This window comes from Castor canadensis, chromosome 6 (genome assembly GCF_047511655.1).
Source record: "Castor canadensis chromosome 6, mCasCan1.hap1v2, whole genome shotgun sequence".
Lineage (NCBI taxonomy): Eukaryota > Metazoa > Chordata > Mammalia > Rodentia > Castoridae > Castor > Castor canadensis.
The window spans coordinates 67,387,351-67,406,882 of NC_133391.1; the positions used below are offsets into that span (position 1 = coordinate 67,387,351).

Consider the following 19,532-nt stretch of genomic DNA (forward strand, 5'->3'; position numbering starts at 1 on the left):
GAGAAGAAATTAGATACTCCATATCACTTGTGAGACCAAGTCAGCTGTGATAGCTCAGCAATATTCAGAGAGAAAAGTGAAGCAGTGTCTCTATACAGGTGACTGTGACACTGAAATTGTGGCAGCCTCTATACAGACAATAGTTCCCCTTAAATTAATTTCAGATTCTCTATGGAGAAATGTTAAGTGCCACACATATCTAATTTTGCCTTCCTATTAATTTTAATCAGTGCAGCCCCATCTGTCCCATTCAGCAACGTGTGTGTGTGTGTGTGTGTGTGTGTGTGCATGGTGTAAGGTAAGGCAGTGGGCTGCTTTGTTGCTTTGTTCCTGTGCACTGCTCTATCCTTTTGATACTGGCTTTTGTGTGTAGCTGAGAGACCTGGTTTCAGATGCCAGAGTATCTTTAAACTCATTAATAATGGAGGATTCTGACAGAAGCAGCTTCGCCTGCTTTGTTTCCACTGTAGATGAAGGGAGACATGGATCTTTCTGTTTTGCCCAATAACAACCATCCTGACAAATTCCTGCAGCTTGACGTGAAGACTTTAATGAGGAGCCCAGCCCTTCTGCAGGCTAGCCTCGCGAGATTTCCGGGTGGAAATTACCCTGCTGCACAACACTGGCAAAACCTTGTCTACTCACAGGTAAGACTGGGGATCTATAAATGTGCGGTGGGGGTTTGTTTCTATCTCACTATGTGTCATTTCAATATCTGTAAAAAAAAGTAAGGAACTGAACTCAAGGCAGCTCTTCTTTTTTGGAGCATACCTCTCTCTAATCTCTGTATGTGATGTGTGAATTCTCTCACCCCTTCCTTCCCCTCCAATCACTGACTTTTCTGCTTGTTTTCATTGTAGATTTGCAGTAGGCTTTTTTTAATCCTTCCTTTCAAAATTTTTCAAATCAACTGTTACAGTTGCAAATAAGACTTTGGGAAAGAATCTCTTCCCTCTGTCTTTTGGTGTAGTCTCAGCATAAAGCGTCAGCAGCTTACACTGCCGGGATGTACAAGCCTGAGACAGCTAGAGACCTGCTTCTGCCTCACTTAGACTAGCTCCCTTTCCTTTTGTATAAGTGAAGACTCAGACAGCAGAATGATGGAAACTAACGACTGAAGGGAAAACATACAAGTAATTCTCCCTGTTGAAAAGATCCTAGCTATTATTTTAGATACACTTATTTTCCACAGGTGTCCACGTAGATCTGACATATGAATCAGACTGTCAACCCTAATGTAGATCTTATTTTTCTTGCTCTTTTTTTAAATTCTTTTTCTTTCTGCTCACCAAGAGAAAGGAATAAAACTGTGATGAGTTCCATGTGCTGGAATAAGCACAAAGGCCCTGACTGTTCCACAGCTAATGAAACAAGAATAATCTTTGTTTTAAGATGTGAAGGCTAATGGGGTTAAGGGTTAGTCAATTTAGAAACAGGAAAAAGCATTTCATTTCAGAACAGATGTGACTGACCCACAAGTGATTAAATCCTTTGGAGTGGTTCAAATTCCCTGAACAGAAATTTGTTTTCTTTCAAGAACAGTTGCTACTCATGAGTCTTGGTGTAAAGTGACTCTTTTGTGGTATGTTTGTGGGCTCCTTGGGACATTTATCATGAGATCATTCAAAGTCAAATACACTCAAACGATTATATGTTTCCTCCACCTATAAGGGTTTTAATTTATTTCCATTGTAAGGCAGCCTATTATGACAACTGGCTTTAAAAAAAAAAACACATTGCATTCATCTTTTTGCAATCCTCAAATCCTTCTCCCCTTCTACACACACCCATGTTGCTGTCATTTGAGGTTTTGTTTAGTTTTAAGCTAACTGGGATGAAATTCCTCTATTATTTTTCTAATTGTTTATATGATAGGATAAAATGATTCAACAGTTATTTCAGAAAACTTGCACTCCACCTCTTCTATGAAGTATAGTCTAAGAAAATATAATGAATATATTTTTTGAGGAGGAACACATTGATTTTCTAACATGTTTTGTTTGGTACTATAGTTGACCTACTTCCTTCATTGAAAGTTCATAGTTTCAAACTGTTGACTGTTGTTCCTAAGCCTGAAATAATTACCAATTTTTGAAAGGCAGCTTTCCCGGTAGGCACTGTTTGGTCTAAAGTAGTTATTTGGTAAAAAACTAAGATGGTAACCTTCTGCTTCATATGTTTTGAATGTGTTATTGGCTAATCATAAACCTCAAATAAACTTGATGTGGTTATCCGTTCACCCTGAAAAGAAATGATGAGCGGCTTCATGAAGACCAGTATACTACTGAAATAACGCATGGACTTGGAAGAAGTGGTAGAAAATCAAGCTCAGGTAATTAGGTATATATCCACACAAACTACAAGTGAAAAATGTTATATCCAGTAACTCGTATCATGATACGTCAACAAAATTCTCTCCTCATCTTAAAATCCAGAATTGAAATAATATTGTTACAAAAACAAATCTCAAAGAAGTGGGCAAGTGAAGGCTCAAATAGTTCAAATGAGACCTGAAAGAAGCATCACATACCAGGTTCTGCACATACCAGGTCTATTATGGGGTGTTAGTCATACATAAAGCTGCCAATTACTTACTAATTTAAAACCCTCATTCTTGTAAGAAGTCATTAAGCCAATGGGGAGAACATGAAAGTAGAAGCTTAGTTTCTCTTTTCAAATCCACACTTAAGCTACTTTGAGAGATATCTACCATGTGCCTTAATCAGCCCAGGCCTTTTTGCTTGCAAAATTGGAGCATTCTTCAGTTTGTCTTTTTAGTAGTGAGAAGAAGCCATGCTGAGTGAAGGCAGGGATCAGAAGAATCACAGTCCAGGCCTGCCCAGGCATAAAGCAAGACCCTATATCAAAAATAACCAATGCATAAAGGGCTGGTGGAGAGGCTCAAATAGTAGAGCACCTGCATAAAATATAAGGGAAAAGCAACTGAGTGGGAGTTTCCTGTTAAGAGTACAAAAATGTATGAATGCGAGTATTATTATAAACCAATATTGCAAAATGTATTCATGTTATCCTTTCATTAGAATGTGGAAAAAAACAGATAATACAATCTCATTTCCATTGTTTACTGGATATTCTGAAGGGAGAGGTTTGTATGGAGGAAAGGGAGTGTGCGAATGTACTTGATACATCTGTGAAGTTATATGGCTGGCCCAAGCAATAAAATTCAAACTTACATGAAATCCACACAAGGTTTGGTTGTGCTGACTCATCCTTTGGGAACACATGTCACCCAAGTGGATGGTGTTTGGGATGCAGACTAGTACTTCGAGAGACGTCAACGGACATATCCTACAAACATTTCCTTCATTGATGTTAACTAAATGGTTAAAACAGAAATTCCAAAAATCTCAAGTGTCAAGTTAAATTCTGAAATATATATATTCTTTTTATATTATTGACTTATATTCTGATCTTTTCTAAAGTTCACATTAAACTTTCAGAGGAAATTTCTATGGCATTTTTATGTGAGCTAATACAATAATGTATAATCTAGAAAACAAAGCACTAAGGTTCTCAGGCAAGTCAGTAACCAGAGACCTTGTCAATCTGTCTATGCAGACACCCAAGTCTCCTGTATTTGCAAGGAAAGTAGAGATTACTTGCCTGTACTGTATTTATACTCCTTCTTAAATACTTTTATTGGAGAAATAAAGTTCACAATAAATTTCATGTCAGTGGAATGGAAAATATTTTCCAAAGTCTAATATTTCTGGTTGTTAAAATGATTTGGGGCATATATCTGATGAAAGCGTTTAGAATTGTACTACAAATATTTCCACCAACTTCTTTATAAAAGGAAATAAGAAAAGGAAAACCTGATTTTAAAAACTTAAGTGATAAAATATGTTTTATTAGGTATTGTGCAGGGCATTTCTTTTTCAGATTAGTAGCTGCACTTCAGAATCTTTTCAGACTAAACTCTGTTGTATTTTTTTCTAACTTCTGTTACATTAGTTTCAGAACTCAGGAATACCCCCAGACTAAATCTATAAGTTGGAGTGAAAGACCAAGGATGAGACATGGCCCCTCCTCATCTCTAGGCAATGACATTGACTGGGTTCACTTCCTGTTCACGCTTGTTCACTCTTTTTCCGCCCTATAGCTCTCCCTTCCCCTTGAAGGGAATGCATGTCTCATATATCCATGCATTTCTTAGTGGTCTCTGAACACATATGTCATGCCTTCTCTAAGAAAATCTCTATTCCCAATCTCCTGTTTACTATTTTGGAAAAAATAGCTCTGCTTATACAATACCCTCCTATTTTTAAACTTGTACTGGGGAGGAATGATGGAACTTTTTGGGTGATTAAATTAGTAACTAAGAAGTAAAACAAGAAGCACCATCATTTTGCTTGTGGTTTTGCTTTGGCGAATCAGAACACGATGTATCAAGTTATATTGCATTTATGTGGCTCACAAAATTGCCAGTAGAATTGTGCTCAGAGGGTAAGCATTCAGAAACAGCATGCAGGTGGTCTCACCTTCCTGCTCTCAGACCTCACCCAAAGGCCTCTCACACTAGGGCCTGTATTAAGGACATCTTGCAAGTTATGCACTACATGCATAAGGACTCCAGAACCCTGAATACCTGTAGGAGAGGGCAGGAGATAAAGCGGAAGAGCAGCTTGTATCATACTACAGGAAGCCTTATGAGCTTCGTCTGAGATTTTGAATTTTATCCTGAAAACTGTGAGGGGTCAGTAAAAAAGTTTATGCAAGAGAATCACATGGCCAAATATGTGTTTTATATAGGCAAGCATTCTAGAAATTTGGGAAGTAGAATTGCTGTGGTCAGTGGAGTGTTGATTTTCAGGAAAAGTTTGCCTACAAGCTCATGCATAAAATACAAACGATATTTCATGTTTACATTATGAGTTTGATAAGGATTGCACTGAACATATAGATCAAAATGTGAAAAATGGAAATATTTATGAACTTTATTCTTCCAGTCTACAAACATGATATAAACTCCCATTTACTCAGTTCTTCATATGGACTTCAATTATGCTTGTAATTCTCCACATAGAAGTTTTCCATATAGTTCATTAGGCTCATATTGAAATATTTGCAGTACTCATTATACCTTTTAAATCATGTTTTATAATTTTTTCATGTACATGATTGGTTGTTATACAGTGACTTTGAAATATGTTTTAAAATCTCCTATTTTGGCTGTAGATAATCATGTCATTTGCCATTTTGCTTCATTATTTATAAAATTATTGTTTTTACTTACTTATTTTTCTCTTATTCCACTGCAACATTAAATGGTGTTGTATGATTTCTGGTGTCCTTTTTTCTTTTTTCTCATGGTTCCAGAGTTTCTTTTTTTTAACGTGTGTGTGTGTCCTTGAATTAATTCAAAAATTAGTACCTGATGACTTGATGTCAGTGAGTCCATGAAAATTCATTTTAGTAGGACTCAAAGCACTGTTTCAACAAATATTTTCAACCTTATAATATTCCCTTTATCATCATAATTGTGGAAAATTTAATGCCAAAGTGACTAAATTACTTTTCATTTAAGATATTTTGTTTTTAATTAATGGTTCTATAATTCCAATTTGATATCTTGTAGTTGCCTACAGTTACAAGCTTAATTTTTTTAAATGTTATTATTTTTATATTTACTTATATGTGTATACATTGTTTGGCTACCTACATCTCCCACGTCCAGGCAGAACCTGTTCAGCCCTCTTTTTTCCAATTTTGTTGAAGAGAAAACGTAAGAGATACTAAGAAAGACATAGCATTTTTGCTAGTTTGAGATAAAGATAGCTATACAGAGAGATTCCTAGCATTGCTTCATGCACATATGTATTGCAACCCACATTGGTTCATCTCTGCCAGACTTCTTCACTACTTCCTGGTCTCCTTCCCATAGTGGCCTCTGTCAGTTTAAGACTACTTTATTCACTCTGCTCAGTGAGCACATCAACCACATTGAAGTTTTAGGTTTCCTTCCCTTTCCCTATTCCTCCTACATGTTCTCTCCTTAGTGTGTGACCCATATCCAATAATATTACTACATTTGTTTTAGGTCTGAAGTCCACATATGAGGGAGAACATGCAATTTTTTGCCTTCTGAGCCTAGCTAAACTTCACTTAAGGGCATGTTCTCCAGTTCCATCCATTTACTTGAAAATGACAAAATTTCATTCTTTTTTGTGGCTGAGTAAAATTCCAGTGTGTATAAATACCACATTTTCTTAATCCATTCATCAGTAGTGGGGTATCTTGGCTGTTTGCATAACTTGGCTATTGTAAATAGTGCTGCAATAAACTTGGGTGTGCAGGTGCCTCTGGAGTAACCTGTGTCACATTCCTTTGGGTTTATCCCTAGGAGTGGTATTCCTAGATCATATGGCAGATCTATGTTTAGTTTTTTTTTTCTTGAAAATTCTTTTTTTTTCTTTTATTCATATGTGCATACAATGTTTGGATCATTTCTCCCCCCTTCCCCCTGCCCCTTCCCTTACCCCCACCCCCTGCTCCCTCTCTTACTCCCCCTCACCCCCCCTTACCCCTCTCTACCAGGCAGAAACTATTTTGCCCTTATCTCTAATTTTGTTGAAGAGAGTATAAGCAATAATAGGAAGGATCAAGGGTTTTTGCTAATTGAGATAAGGATAGCTATACAGGGAGTTGACTTGCATTGCTTTCCTGTGCATGTGTGTTACCTTCTAAATTAATTCTTCTCAAACTAACCTTTTCTCTAGTTCCTGGTTCCCTTCTCCTATTGGCCTCTGTTGCTTTAAAGTATCTGCATTAGTTTCTTTGCATTGAGGGCAACAAATGCTATCTAGTTTTTTGGGAGCACCTCCCAAGTGTGCTCTCACTTTATCATGTGATCAAAGTCTAATCCCCTTGTTGTGCTTGCCCTTGATCTAATGTCTGCATATGAGGGAGAACATACGATTTTTGTTTTTTTGGGCCAGGCTAACCTCACTCAGAATTATGTTCTCCAGTTCCATTCATTTACTTGAGAATGATAATATTTCATTCTTCTTCATGGCTGCATAAAATTCCACTGTGTATAAATACCACATTTTCTTAATCCATTTGTCAGTAGTGCGGCATCTTGGCTGTTTCCATAGCTTGGCTATTGTGAATAGTGCTGCAATAAACATGGGTGTGCAAGTGCCCCTGGAGTAACCTGTGTCACATTCTTTTGGGTATATCCCCAAGAGTGGTATGGCTGGATCATATAGTAGATCTCTGTTTAGTTTTTTAAGAAGCCTCCATATTGTTTTCCAAAGTGGTTGTACTAGCTTACATTCCCACCAGCAGTGTATGAGGGTTCCTTTTTCTCCCACATCCTCACCAACATTAGTTACAAGCTTATTAATTAACACTTAGAGGCACAGAACTTCTTGTGTATTTATGGATGTGTCTATATATTTAGCATGTATTCAATGAAGGGCAAGAATAAAATTGCAAATGAGATTTAAAAAATAAGTTCTTCCAGTATTTCACCAGTAAGTAGACTATTTCCTAGAAATTTTTGGCCCATTTTTTTTAAATTAAGAAAATTCTCTACTACTAGTTTGCTAAGAAAATTTGTTTTAAATGTGTTTTAGTGTTTTCAAAATCTTTTTCTGAACTCTTGCAAAATTCTACATTTTCCCTGTTAATGTAGTAGATTTCATTAATATTCAAATATTCTTATCTCCCTTCTTGGGTATAAACCTGTTTTATTATGGTATGTATAATTGGTACATGTTTTAGGACTCCATTGAATAATATTTTATTTGTGATTTTTTGCCTTTATATTTATAATATAAATTGGTTTAGAATTTTCTTTTACTTACTGCCCTCATTTCAATTTTATGCCAAGCTCATAAAGTGAGTGTGGAAATGTTCCTTGTTTTCCTATTTCCTGGAAGAATTTAACAAGGATAGAAATTATCTGTTTTGAGAATGGTAAAATTTGACTACAAAACTCTTGTCTGGTGTTCTTAAGTGTATATGGTTGTGACAGATTTTAAATTATTAATTTAACTAATCAAAATATCACAAGTTTATTAATATTTTCCACTTTTCTTAATGAAGCCTGGTATGTTGTATTATGTGAGAAACTGCTCAATTGCATATGCACTTTCAGTGTTGTTCAAATTATTTTCCTACAGTTCCTTCATCTTTACTGTATCTCTTCTCATGTTCCCCTTATATTTCCAACTCAGTACATTTATTAGTTTATTATTGTTTACCTGAGATATTTTTATCTGAGTATTGCCAGAGATATTTTCAAATATTTACCCTCTTCAAAGAAATAGCTTTCAAAATTTTTCATCCTGGGCTGGTGGAGTGGCTCAGGTGGCTCAGCGCCAGCCTAGCAAGCATAAGAACCTGAGTTCAAACCCCAGTACCATCAAAAAAAAGAAATAAAATTGTTTATCCTCTCCATTGTGTAATTAGAGGTTTTCTTTTTAATATTAATTGTTTTCTGCTTCCATCTTTATTATTTCATTTTTTTACTATTTTTTAGTTTTATTCTGTGGCTTTTTTTATGTCTTTAAATTGGATGCTTATTAACTCACTAATTTTTAAAATTCTCCTTTTATTCTGCAAGCGTATTTGCTCATGTTTCCTCAAAATACCAATTCAGCTCCAGATAACAATGTTTCACTGTCACCCTGTCCTAAGTTTTAAATTTTCCAGGATTATTACTTTAAAATGTGTTTTAAATGTCTATAAAATTCAGTTTTTAAGTTATATTTTGATGATTTTTGGATTTATAACTAGACTGTCAGCAGTCTAAGTGGATGAACCATGCTAATATTGAGTCTATGTAATTTTCTGCATAGTCTACATTTTTGAAGATGCTCAGTATTTTTGTTTGTTCTTTGATCAAACCTGTTGATTTTTATAGTCCAAATGTTCTTTATCCTTAATAATTGTTTTTCATGCTTGATAAAAATCCATGTATAAACTTCTCATAACTATTTCATTTTTCTTTGTGTTAAGGAAATTTTGTTGTATGCACATGAACTTGGAGTAATTATATTTTATTGATGCTATTTTATTCATTTTCTAGCAACCTTCTTTATATCTTTATATCTTTTCTAAATGGTTAGGTGATGCATGCCTATGAGTGAACACAATAAAATGTTTCCTCCCTCCCATTCACACTAGGTCTGATGTGGGGGGTACAGATGTGCCTGGAGGCTGACCTACAAATGGAATTCAACTGATGAATTGCACTGGACTTTGTGCTTTATATTTCTTTGGTTTTTAAATAGTCTCTCACTTCAGTGTTCAGGGTTTATGGTCAGATTATTAACACTAGAAAGTAGCAAATATCTAGATGCACTGTACTCTTTCAATTCTTCTGCTCCGTTTTTTTCCCTGGCCTTATCTCTTTTTTATACTAATGCTCTGATTTTTTTCATATTGCTATGTAAATTTTCTGATTAGTTACAAGTATCTCTCCTAAAGTTCTGGGTAATTATCTTCCAAATCACCATGGTAACATATAAATATTTTCCACTGTGTAATGTGAATAGCCTTCATTCCAGTTTCCAATGTCATTCTAGGCCATTTCCATTTCTTGACTTTTTTTTTTTTTTGACAGCACTTAGGTTTTGAACTCAGTGCCTTATGCTTGCTTGGCAGGAGTTCTACCACTTGAGCCACTACCCAGTCCTTTCTGCATTAGTTACTGTTTAGATAGGATCTCAAACTCTTTTTGCCCAGGGTTAGCCTAGGACTGTGATCCTCCTATTTGAGCCACAGGTGTAGCTGGGATGAAAGGTGTAAACACCCATGCCCAGCCCTCACTTCTTGACTTTTAAGCTACTGACACACAATTGTGGAATTTTAAGCTCTCACTTTTTGAGGGTAGGCTTGGCTACATTGTGATGACAAACAAGTCCACAAAATATCAAACACACATAAAAGAAGTAAAGCAAAATTCCGGTGGAGTATTTTGGGCATCAGGCTTGGAAGTGGTCCCTATTACTTCTGTTGCAAATCATTGGTTATGAAACAACTGACTCCAATCTAACTTCGGAAGAGACCGAGAAAGGCAAGTGCCCTGTGTGTTCAGGAAAGGAAGAGAGTTGTCAGGCATTCAGTCAGGCATCACAAGCATTCTTCTACTCTTTTCCTTTCTGAGTCCTTGAATTTTAGGTATTCCTTTTATAAATACTATATAATTGTATTTGCTTTTAAAAATCTGATCTGATAGTCTCCATTGATGGAATAGTGTAGTCTATTTGCATTTAATGTGATTATTTATAAATTATTTTCTTTGTATTTTCCTGATGTTCCTGCTCTACTCTTGGCTTCATTTTCTAGTGTTCTTAAAGTTTAATCAACTTGCTTTTATCTTCCAACTGTTCTACTAATTTAAAAGATATATATTATTTCCCTATTTTTAGTGATGCCTCTCTCCCTTCACTGAAATTATTTCTTAAAATTCCCTATTCAAAAATATCTGTGTAAAATTTACTACATCCAGTATTTTGGTTTCCCTTATTTGATTATTATTATTTCCATCTTACCATACATTTATCAATCTTTATTTTATTTTTCTCAGAATTTGTCCTTTCCTTAATCTTTCCTTTTGTTACTAACTTTCTTCTTCCTGAAATACATTTTTTCGAGTTTCTCTTTTTTCAATAGTGACGACAGCAAAGCTTATTAGGAAAGGAGTACGCTTTCAATAGACTAAAGTGAGTGGCCTCTGGAGTGAGAAGGCTGGCAACAGCAATTGGAGCAGGAGTATTTACTGAGGAATTCTCATCCCCAGGTCCTAGGGAGGGCTCCCGGCTTGGATTTTATCTTATTAAATTAAATTACCTGTGTGACATTCTGATAGAGATTACCTATGTGAAATTAACAATCTGTTGATTAAGTGCTCTTAGATTTTGTTCATCTAAATATGTCTTCTGTTTCTTCGTTAAATAACATTTTATATATACATTAAGGGTGTAATAAATAAAGTAGGTAAAGAATAAGTGAACAAAAGTAATGATTTAATACAGAAAATTCCAAGTAAAGCTTTGAAATGTTACTTTTTTTCAATAAATATTGTAAAGTGGAGTTTATTTAGAGTCCACTTGATCAAAATAATTGAATCGGTATTGAATTTTCAAGTGGTAAATACATTCTATTTAAAATGTACAGTACAGTGGGGAGTTGAACTGGATACATGCTTTTTATTCTCTTAAGGTTATTTGAAAAAATTAGTAAAATACAAATGAACCTCAACCCAAATTAGTAGTTTTTCTTATCTTCACATCAAATCCCATTTTTTTAAACCCAGGGCCTCATGCATGCTAACCACTTAGTGCTCAACCACTAAAGTATATATATTATATACTCTGACATTAGCATATATTAATTATACAAAGTAATAGATTCCATCAGATTCTTAACAAAGTTAAACAATTAAATTTTTTGACATGCCCTTCAGATATAAAATTGACATGCCTAGCAAAAGTAAATATTTTAGGATAAACCTCAAAATAGTCAACAACATGGTCCAGAAATAGGGATTGACTGTTCCTTCAGAATATATCTCTAAGTAATTTTGTATCTTTTATATGTTACCTTTTCTAAGTCATTGTCATAATGTGTGTAATTTTTTTCCTTGAGCCCCCAAACTTTATTTTCCTTATTTATAGAGCCTTCTTACTTAAGAAGCTCAAAGAACACCCTAACAGGTGTTCACAAAGCCAATTTGTAAATGTCAGAAGAATTATCCCTCTTCAAAAATGATCAAAGATGTTCAGGCTTATTAAAAAAAAAACTTGAGTCAGAATTATGCTAAGCTCAAACAATCTAAATTTCTTATCAAACTGTTTTTCAGAAACTTTGGAATTGTAGAATATAAATTGACTTTGAACAATCCAAAAATCTGTTAATGTCAGAGAGAAGCTCCAAGCTGATCTCTAAGCTTGGGAAAAATGCACAGATTAAAGAAAGTCAGAGAAATCCAACACCCAAGAGAATGTCAATGGTTTCATCTAGATGATTTTTTTCTTTCCTTTACTGTTATTTCAGAAGGAAATGTTACGTAGTACTTTACAACATTAGCTTATGTTGTAAATATATGTTATAGGCATATATTTGATGTGACCTATATATCTCAATAGACACTAAAGTTATCAGTGTATTGAACTATCATAAATACAACTCAGAAATAAACTCCCCACTTAACTTTCTCTGTGTAAGAAGGTTGTGATATATGAAACACATTTATTGAAACATTGCTGTAAATTAAGGTAATTGCTACTAGCTTTTCAGGGTTTAAACTTAAGTTATCTGAAAGTTAACTTATGTGGGATTTCTTTCCCATGAGATATCATCATAAATAAAACATTATTCAGTAAGCTTTTTTGTTTTATTTCATGTTTGGACAATGAACAAATATTAATTTAAAAAGGTCCTATGTTCATAATATCATTGTAGTCCTAATAGAACAAGAATCAAAGCAAAGTAAAATTCTAAAGGTCAGGCCAGAAAAGTAGACATTGCATATGCATGTATTTATATAACATACAAAATGAGTCCAAATTAACCTATGCTGTTAGAATGTGGGATGTTGGGTATCCTTGGGCAGGGGAAGGAGTACAGAGTGGAAGGGAGCCTAAGCCATACTAGCAATATCCTGTTCTTTGGTCTGGATGTGAAAGCTTAAGTTTATTTGATTTGTGACAGTGTATTAAGCTATACATTTATCATATGTGCCCTTCTCAGTACAATATTTTGCTTCAACAACAAGCTCTTAAAAATCTGAAAGTCAATATTTGAGCCATCTCCTAGGCATCTGGTCATGAGACAGAAGAGTGCTGTACTAAGTTAGTCCAGTCATCAAAGCTATGTGAAATAGTAGCCAAGAGAGAATTTGTAAAAGCCAAAGCATATTTATAAAGTGTCTTTTAATCTTGGCTTTGCTGGGGGAATACAGCAATATTAAATAAGTTTTATCAGTTTTGGAATGCACAAAGGGAAATGAAATGTCATGAAACTTCAATGCAAGTAAGCTGGAAAAATTGGCTTTGTTCAGAATTCTACTAGATGAATAAAAATTTCTCGAATAGCATTTTAATGATTATTAAAGCTGAACAAAATCACATGCAAAGAAAGAACTTTGTGCTAGAATTCTAGGTCAAAGTAGATCCTAGAGTCATTGCCTGGTTCACTATCTTAATCTGTTGAGTTTCAAGGCAGAATCAGCAAATTTTCAGGTACAGATTTCTTGCATTGTCCTCTCCACTATCACAAGTCCCATTTGTAAGAGAAGCCTGGTCTCCTTGCCTCCAACAGAAAGAAAAGAATATCACTACTCAACCAATTAAGGGATTCAGCAGAGAGGGTCCTGTTGCTGCTGGTAGCCCTCCACCATCCATGTCTTCAGTTATGAAGAATAACCCACTATACACTGACCTGAGTTTGGAGGAAGCTATGGAGGAAAGAAAAAAGAATCCTTCGTGGACCATTGAGGAATATGACAAGCACTCCCTGCACACAAACCTTTCTGGACATCTGAAGGTACCTAGACTCATGGCTTTCTTCAACTGGTGATGGAGGCCCTCAAAATAAACCTACAAAAAAAGTGTTACTGAGATGATAGGCACCTTCTATTTCTCTTTCTTTTCTTTTTTTTTTCTGCAGTACTGGGGATTGAACTCAGGGCCTACACCTTGAGTCACTCCACCAGCCCTTTATTTCATGAAGGTTTTCTTTTTTTTCCCCCTCGGAGATAGATATTTCCTGGGTCTGGCTTCCAACCACTAGCTCTTCTGATCTCTGCCTCCTGAGTAGCTAGGATTACAAATGTGAGCCACCAGCTCCTGGCTATGTGCTGTGTATTTTTGAGATAGGGTTTTATTTGCATTTTGCCCAGGCTGGCCTGCAACCATGACCTTCCTGATCTCTGACTCCCGAGTAGCTAGGATTATAGGCATGAGCCACCGGCACCTGGCTGATGATAGGTGAAGCACTCGTCACTAGACAAATCTCCAGATTTCAGACCATTTTGGCTCCTCATTTCACTTTCGCCATCCTAGTTAATTTTTTTTTGAGCTTTATAATTTCAGCAGTTACTGGCATTTGTCTAATATATAGAGGACAAAAATGATGTGGCATTGAGCAAAGGTTTTCTGGGAAGATGAGAGGTTTTGAAAATTAGTTTTCAGACGTGTTTTCCCCTAGTTTGTAACACTGTAACTATTTATGTTCATAGACTCTTAAGAACACATTCCCTACTCTGCATTTAGCAAAAACATTTATCAAGTGCTCTGTCTTAGGCGTTGTGCAAGGAAGTTCTTAACAGTGATCATTTATTTCAAGCCTATCCAGTGATTTAAGATGGCAGATTTACATTTTGGTCATTTTCCTGTGTCTCAGTAACAAAACAAAACAAAAACATTTCAACAGAGGAAAAGTATGCAATGAACTCATTCACCAAGCTTAAACCCAGCTGAAGCTTTTATTTTTTTTTTTCTTTTAATCCCAAAATATCACCATGTATAGAGGACCTGGAAATACCTGAAAAGCTGAGAGGGTGTCTCTCTGTTATCTGAAAGACCTGAATTCCTAACCAGCCCTGGCTTGCCTCCACCTGCCTTGGGCTAGGAAGGCCTGATATTTCCAAGTAGCCTTCACTTAAAAATGTGTATCTGTTCTAAGCCTCATAACTTAAACACCTGAGGCATTTTTCTTCTGAAGGGGACAGTACCATGTCCTCTTAAATTCTACACACTTTCTAAAACCTCAAATATCTGCTCCTCAAAATATCTTATGTTCCAGAATCTTTCAGATTTCTTGATCTAGTAGAGTGAATGTCTCTCCTCCTTACTGTAGCACCTTTCTAAAAAACATCCAAAACAAATGTTCCCTATGGCAACAATAACCATGCATTTCTTTTTCTTTCTTTTCTTTTTTTTAAATGTTGGGCTTCTTATCAGAAGACTTCATATCAGGACTTCTAAGTCTACTACTAGAAAAGAAAAGTGTTGTTTTATTTCACAAATAAACATTTCTTGGCCATATACTAAGGGCTCTTTCTTTTTGCCTTTGCTGTTTACATGCATGGCAAGGGGTCCGTGGAGATAAATATTACATCCCTGCCCTCAAAAAATCCCTGAGTGAGTAGATATATTAGCCTGATTTAAACATAATTTTAATGTATCAGTTTAAAATAAATTTATTTTTAAAAAGATTTTTGAACTTTTAACTGTTAAATGTTACACTAAGGAAACTGAAGATTACTGGCAATGAAATGTACATATATTTTGATTGCCCAGACTGTGGTTTGACTTCAGGGCTTTGCACTTGCTAGGCAGGCATTCTACTGCTTGAGCCATGCCTCTAACTTTTTTCTCTGATTATTTTGGAGATAGGGTCTCACTTTTTGGCGGGGCTGGTCTGGAACACCATCCATTTATGTTTCCTGTAACAACTGGGATGACAGGAACCAGATGCCCACACCCAGTTTTCTCTGTTTTGTGTGTGTGTCCATGCTGGTCGAACATAAATCTAATGGATGCATCCTATTATTGAAATCACCTATCCCCGGCTCTACCCAGCCCTCCTTGTGCACATTCTCCTCAAAGGAATGAAGAACAGTCCTAAGGCCTGTTCACTGATTTCATGATGCTATTCTTCAGCACTAACTTCTTGAGGGAAGTTTCTGGAAGTCATGCATTTTGTTTGTATTAGAATTCCTTCCTATATGTCAACTTCTGTTATCTCCACTTCTATCCTGATCTCATAATTAGTAAACAACTCCCTAACTTATTTTCCATAAACTTGACACAATTTATGGGCTGTTAATGTTCCAGATGCCTTAAGCCATTCCTATTTTTCTAAATTGCTAAGAGTTTATAAGTCAGAACAGGAAAAGTAGGTCCCATATTTAATTATCAAAGCAAGATAAAAGCAGAACTTAAGCTTCTATGAAAGCTTTAATGGAGAACAAAGTTATTAAACTTGCAGACAAGGTGCAAGGGTCTTGTTAGGACACAAACAAGATGAAAGACAAGAGTAAAGTAGAAAAAGATTTTTAAATCAGTATCTTTCTACACAGTTCTTCCAAATTTGACTGCAATATTTGAGCATCTCTAAGACTAGGAAGTTCAAACCTACACCACTGTAATGAAAAAATTGTATTGCCATGGTCAATCTACTGCAGCTGCCTATGTGCAGTTCTCTCCTAGCAGTACCCCTCTACTTCAGTGACTCCAAGGCTGACAACTATGGAAACTGGCTATGCCACACATCCAGCTGACTTTAAGTACACTGAGACTGGAGACGCAGAGAAAGCATGGGTAGCCTGCTTCAAGCCCTTGCAAGCATCCAGGCTAGAAATAATGAGGTCTGTAGTGGCTTTTTAAAAGCAGTGTTTTCCTGTAAATTTGCTTCACATCTTCTAGATGGTAAACATAGGCACCAAATCTACAACCCTGGAACATAGCAGGAGATAGTAAGAGAAGAGTTTTTGTGTTGTAGTTTTGTTTTGTTTTGTTTTTTAATGTAGGATAATAGAATTTGCAGGTGACGTATTAGACACGGGAGAGTAAACTGACTTGAAGATAATTCTCTGGGACTAAAAGGGAAATGAAACCAGTGAAACAGATCCATCCATGGCAAATAGAAGTTCGTGGGGGGAGGACATAGTAGGGCTTTTCTTCAGGAGGTCAAGCAGTAGCAAAGTTTCTGTGTGGTAAAGTTTCATGCTGTAGGCCTCAGCAAAGAAGACCAGCAAGTCGAGAATCATGAAAGGAACTCTTAACAGTTAGTTTCCTTCCATGGAAGTCAGCTTCCAAATTTACTGAAAAACCCACCAAATGTGTTATTCCTGCTGTGCAGACAAAACGAAACCTCTAAGGTTCATCTAAAGCAAGGAATTTTCATTCTGTTTAAACTCACTAACTTGATTTACGTGGACTGTTTATAAGATATAAGAAATACAAAATTGGCTTAGAGATGACAGAAATACTGTGGTGTTTCTGACCCTTCAATGTGAGTGATTTAATATAGAAATCATCCCTAATGGATTCTGTTTAAGACTCACAAATTAACACCAGAGATCCCTGGCCAGCCTGCAGGCTCTAGCAGTGTATTTGGGCTGTTCAGAGAAGCATAGCCTCTTTTATTCAAGCTGTGACACTTAAGCCTCACCCAGGACTGTGTGAGGACCTCTGACCATGTCTTGTTCTGCAGTTGCTATTTGTAACCCTGATGAATCACTGATTGATAATATTTTCTATGTGATTTTCTTTTAGGAAAATCCTAATGACCTACGGTTTTGGTTGGGAGATATGTACACACCAGGTTTTGACACCTTGTTGAAAAAAAAGAAGAAACGTGATAAGCGATCAAAATTATGTCATATGGGTCTGATTTTACTCCTTGTTGCTTCCATCTTGGTTACCATAGTGACCATCAGCACCTTTTTCACCTAAAGAAACTGCCACAGAGAGCCACTTTAAATTTCTTAAAAAGCTTTCTAGACATTTGCAGAAAAACATGCTCATGCAGTGTGGATGTATTGTTGATTGTGCAGCTAACTGTAATTGTCCTGTACAATATGCAGTTGCCTGGGATATGCTGGCTTCTCTGCTTTATCCTGTGAAACCTGTATGTGAATCCAGCCTGAGCTTTGTCATTTGGAAAGCAGGATTTCCAAGGATCACAGTCACAGAAATGTTGCTATGTACAACTCACATTAATCTTTGTGACAAAGAGTAAAGCTGCATCAAGGGCTCTCATCAGCCCTTTGTCTCAATGCTCAAAACATGATCACCTTGTTTTAAAAGACAGCTAACTGCTCTCTGCCCTTCCTCCTCTGAGCAGAAAGGAAGTTTGAGCCAATAATCTTTGGCTAACTGCCAGGTAGAAAGTTAAAGCTTCTATGCCAGTGGGTTTGGATTTATTCAGTTTTCTCTTCTTTTATTTTTAAGTCAGAAAAAAAGGGGTAGGGGGGATTTTCTTTAAACCTATTCTTATTTTTCCAGTAATCCTTTATAATGTCCCAAATCGATGTTGCAATTTCAGCGGAACTAAACTTGGGCAGGTCATTGTGATGTAATTAACTACATTTAGATCCAATTGTACTCATTAATTGATTCAAATTGGCCAGTGTGACCCCTGGTGGCAGTCAGTGAGTCTTTATCTCCAGCCACAGCATAGGTGAGGGGGGGGGGCCCTAGAAAAGCAGAAGAAATACTGCCAAGAAAACAGGTTTGGATACTAATTTTGCAATTTTTTAAAACTGTTGGGCCCTGAGCAAGATATTCTCTCAGAGAACAGATAAAACTACCACCCCAAAAGAGGTGGCCTGCAATGACTGGTGCTTAACAGTAGCTGCTTACTTTTGTTATTCCTAACCTGTGCTGGCCAAATGGCTGCCTCCTGAGTGCACACCTGGCAGCATGGTTCTGGATGCAGATGGAGAACCAAGTGGCGACCCTCTTGTCCTCCCTGAATGCCCTCTCCTGAGGCCCTCGCTGCCTTCTTTTCTCGCCTCTAAATACCCCACCTTAAAGCTGTCTGGTGTGTGAAGCAAAACAGGGACTTTCTCCTCTTTTATTAAACTTAAGTCTGCTTTTGTCTTTTGATATTGTATACTGTTTTGTTGTACTCTTCTTAAAGATACTTGAAATAAAGTTAAAGTACAGCTTTGCTGGACAATAAAATCATTGCGTACAAAAAAATTATCTTAATCATCTAAGCACTCCCTGACCTCTTATTCTTCCTCTTCTCCATGGTGGGTTCCCCTTCAAGGTAGACCTGAATGACAGGAAAAGTAAAGGTCCTGGTGTCCTCTTGATAGTAAAGGGCCTACTATCACTGATGACACCTCTTAGGTACTGCTATCACTGTGACTTCAAAGCGTGTCTGCCCACATCCTCTAAAGCATCCAATACATGTTCAGGTCTCTGCCATACATGGAAACCATTTGCGCTGTGTTGAGTTTCATGTGGCTGTTGAAGACAATGTCCAGGTAAGACTTGCTAAAAGCACTAAGCAGGGTTACCCGTAGAAATGTGAAGGTTGCTTATCTGAGCTCCTGGCCTGCCCCATCTTCTTACTCTTCTCTTCTTCCCAGTCAAGCACCTCTGATTCTTCTGTTTTCTCTAGCCCTTCTCCACTCTTATTTATGATACTACCCAGTCATTGATTTTACAGCATGAGTGAGTTTGTTACTTTGCTATTTTTCTTAAAAACAATTTTCATTTCTACCTTTTAGTGTAAGTATGGAATCAAAATATATTATTGTTCTTCACTGAATTAATGTTAAGACTTTCCATGTGATGGAAATTCCTGGGGAGAATATATCCCTGGTTGCACTCAAATTCATAATTAGACTGCAGTTCTAATTTCTCCTTCAGGGTAGGTTTTTGTGAATATAGTTCAAGCAGAAAAAGTATAAGGTCATGAAAAATACAGGAGTAATGGCTATACACAGGATTATGTTCTAATCTGGGCTTGCTTGGAATTCTGCTCCAGATGCAATGAACTAATGTTTTAAAAGCATTTAAATACACCCATTGCCA

At 36.4% G+C, this 19,532-nt stretch overlaps 1 protein-coding gene across 1 annotated transcript; it reads left to right on the forward strand.

Annotated features, from left to right (window-relative positions):
- Positions 1-427: 427 nt before the first annotated feature.
- Minar2 (membrane integral NOTCH2 associated receptor 2) lies at positions 428-18,657 on the forward strand. Its single transcript, XM_020155137.2, has 3 exons — positions 428-647; positions 13,297-13,521; positions 17,259-18,657. The coding sequence occupies exons 1-3, from the start codon at positions 471-473 to the stop codon at positions 17,436-17,438; spliced, it is 582 nt and encodes a 193-aa protein (XP_020010726.2). The 5' UTR covers positions 428-470; the 3' UTR covers positions 17,439-18,657.
- The last annotated feature ends 875 nt before the right edge of the window (positions 18,658-19,532 follow it).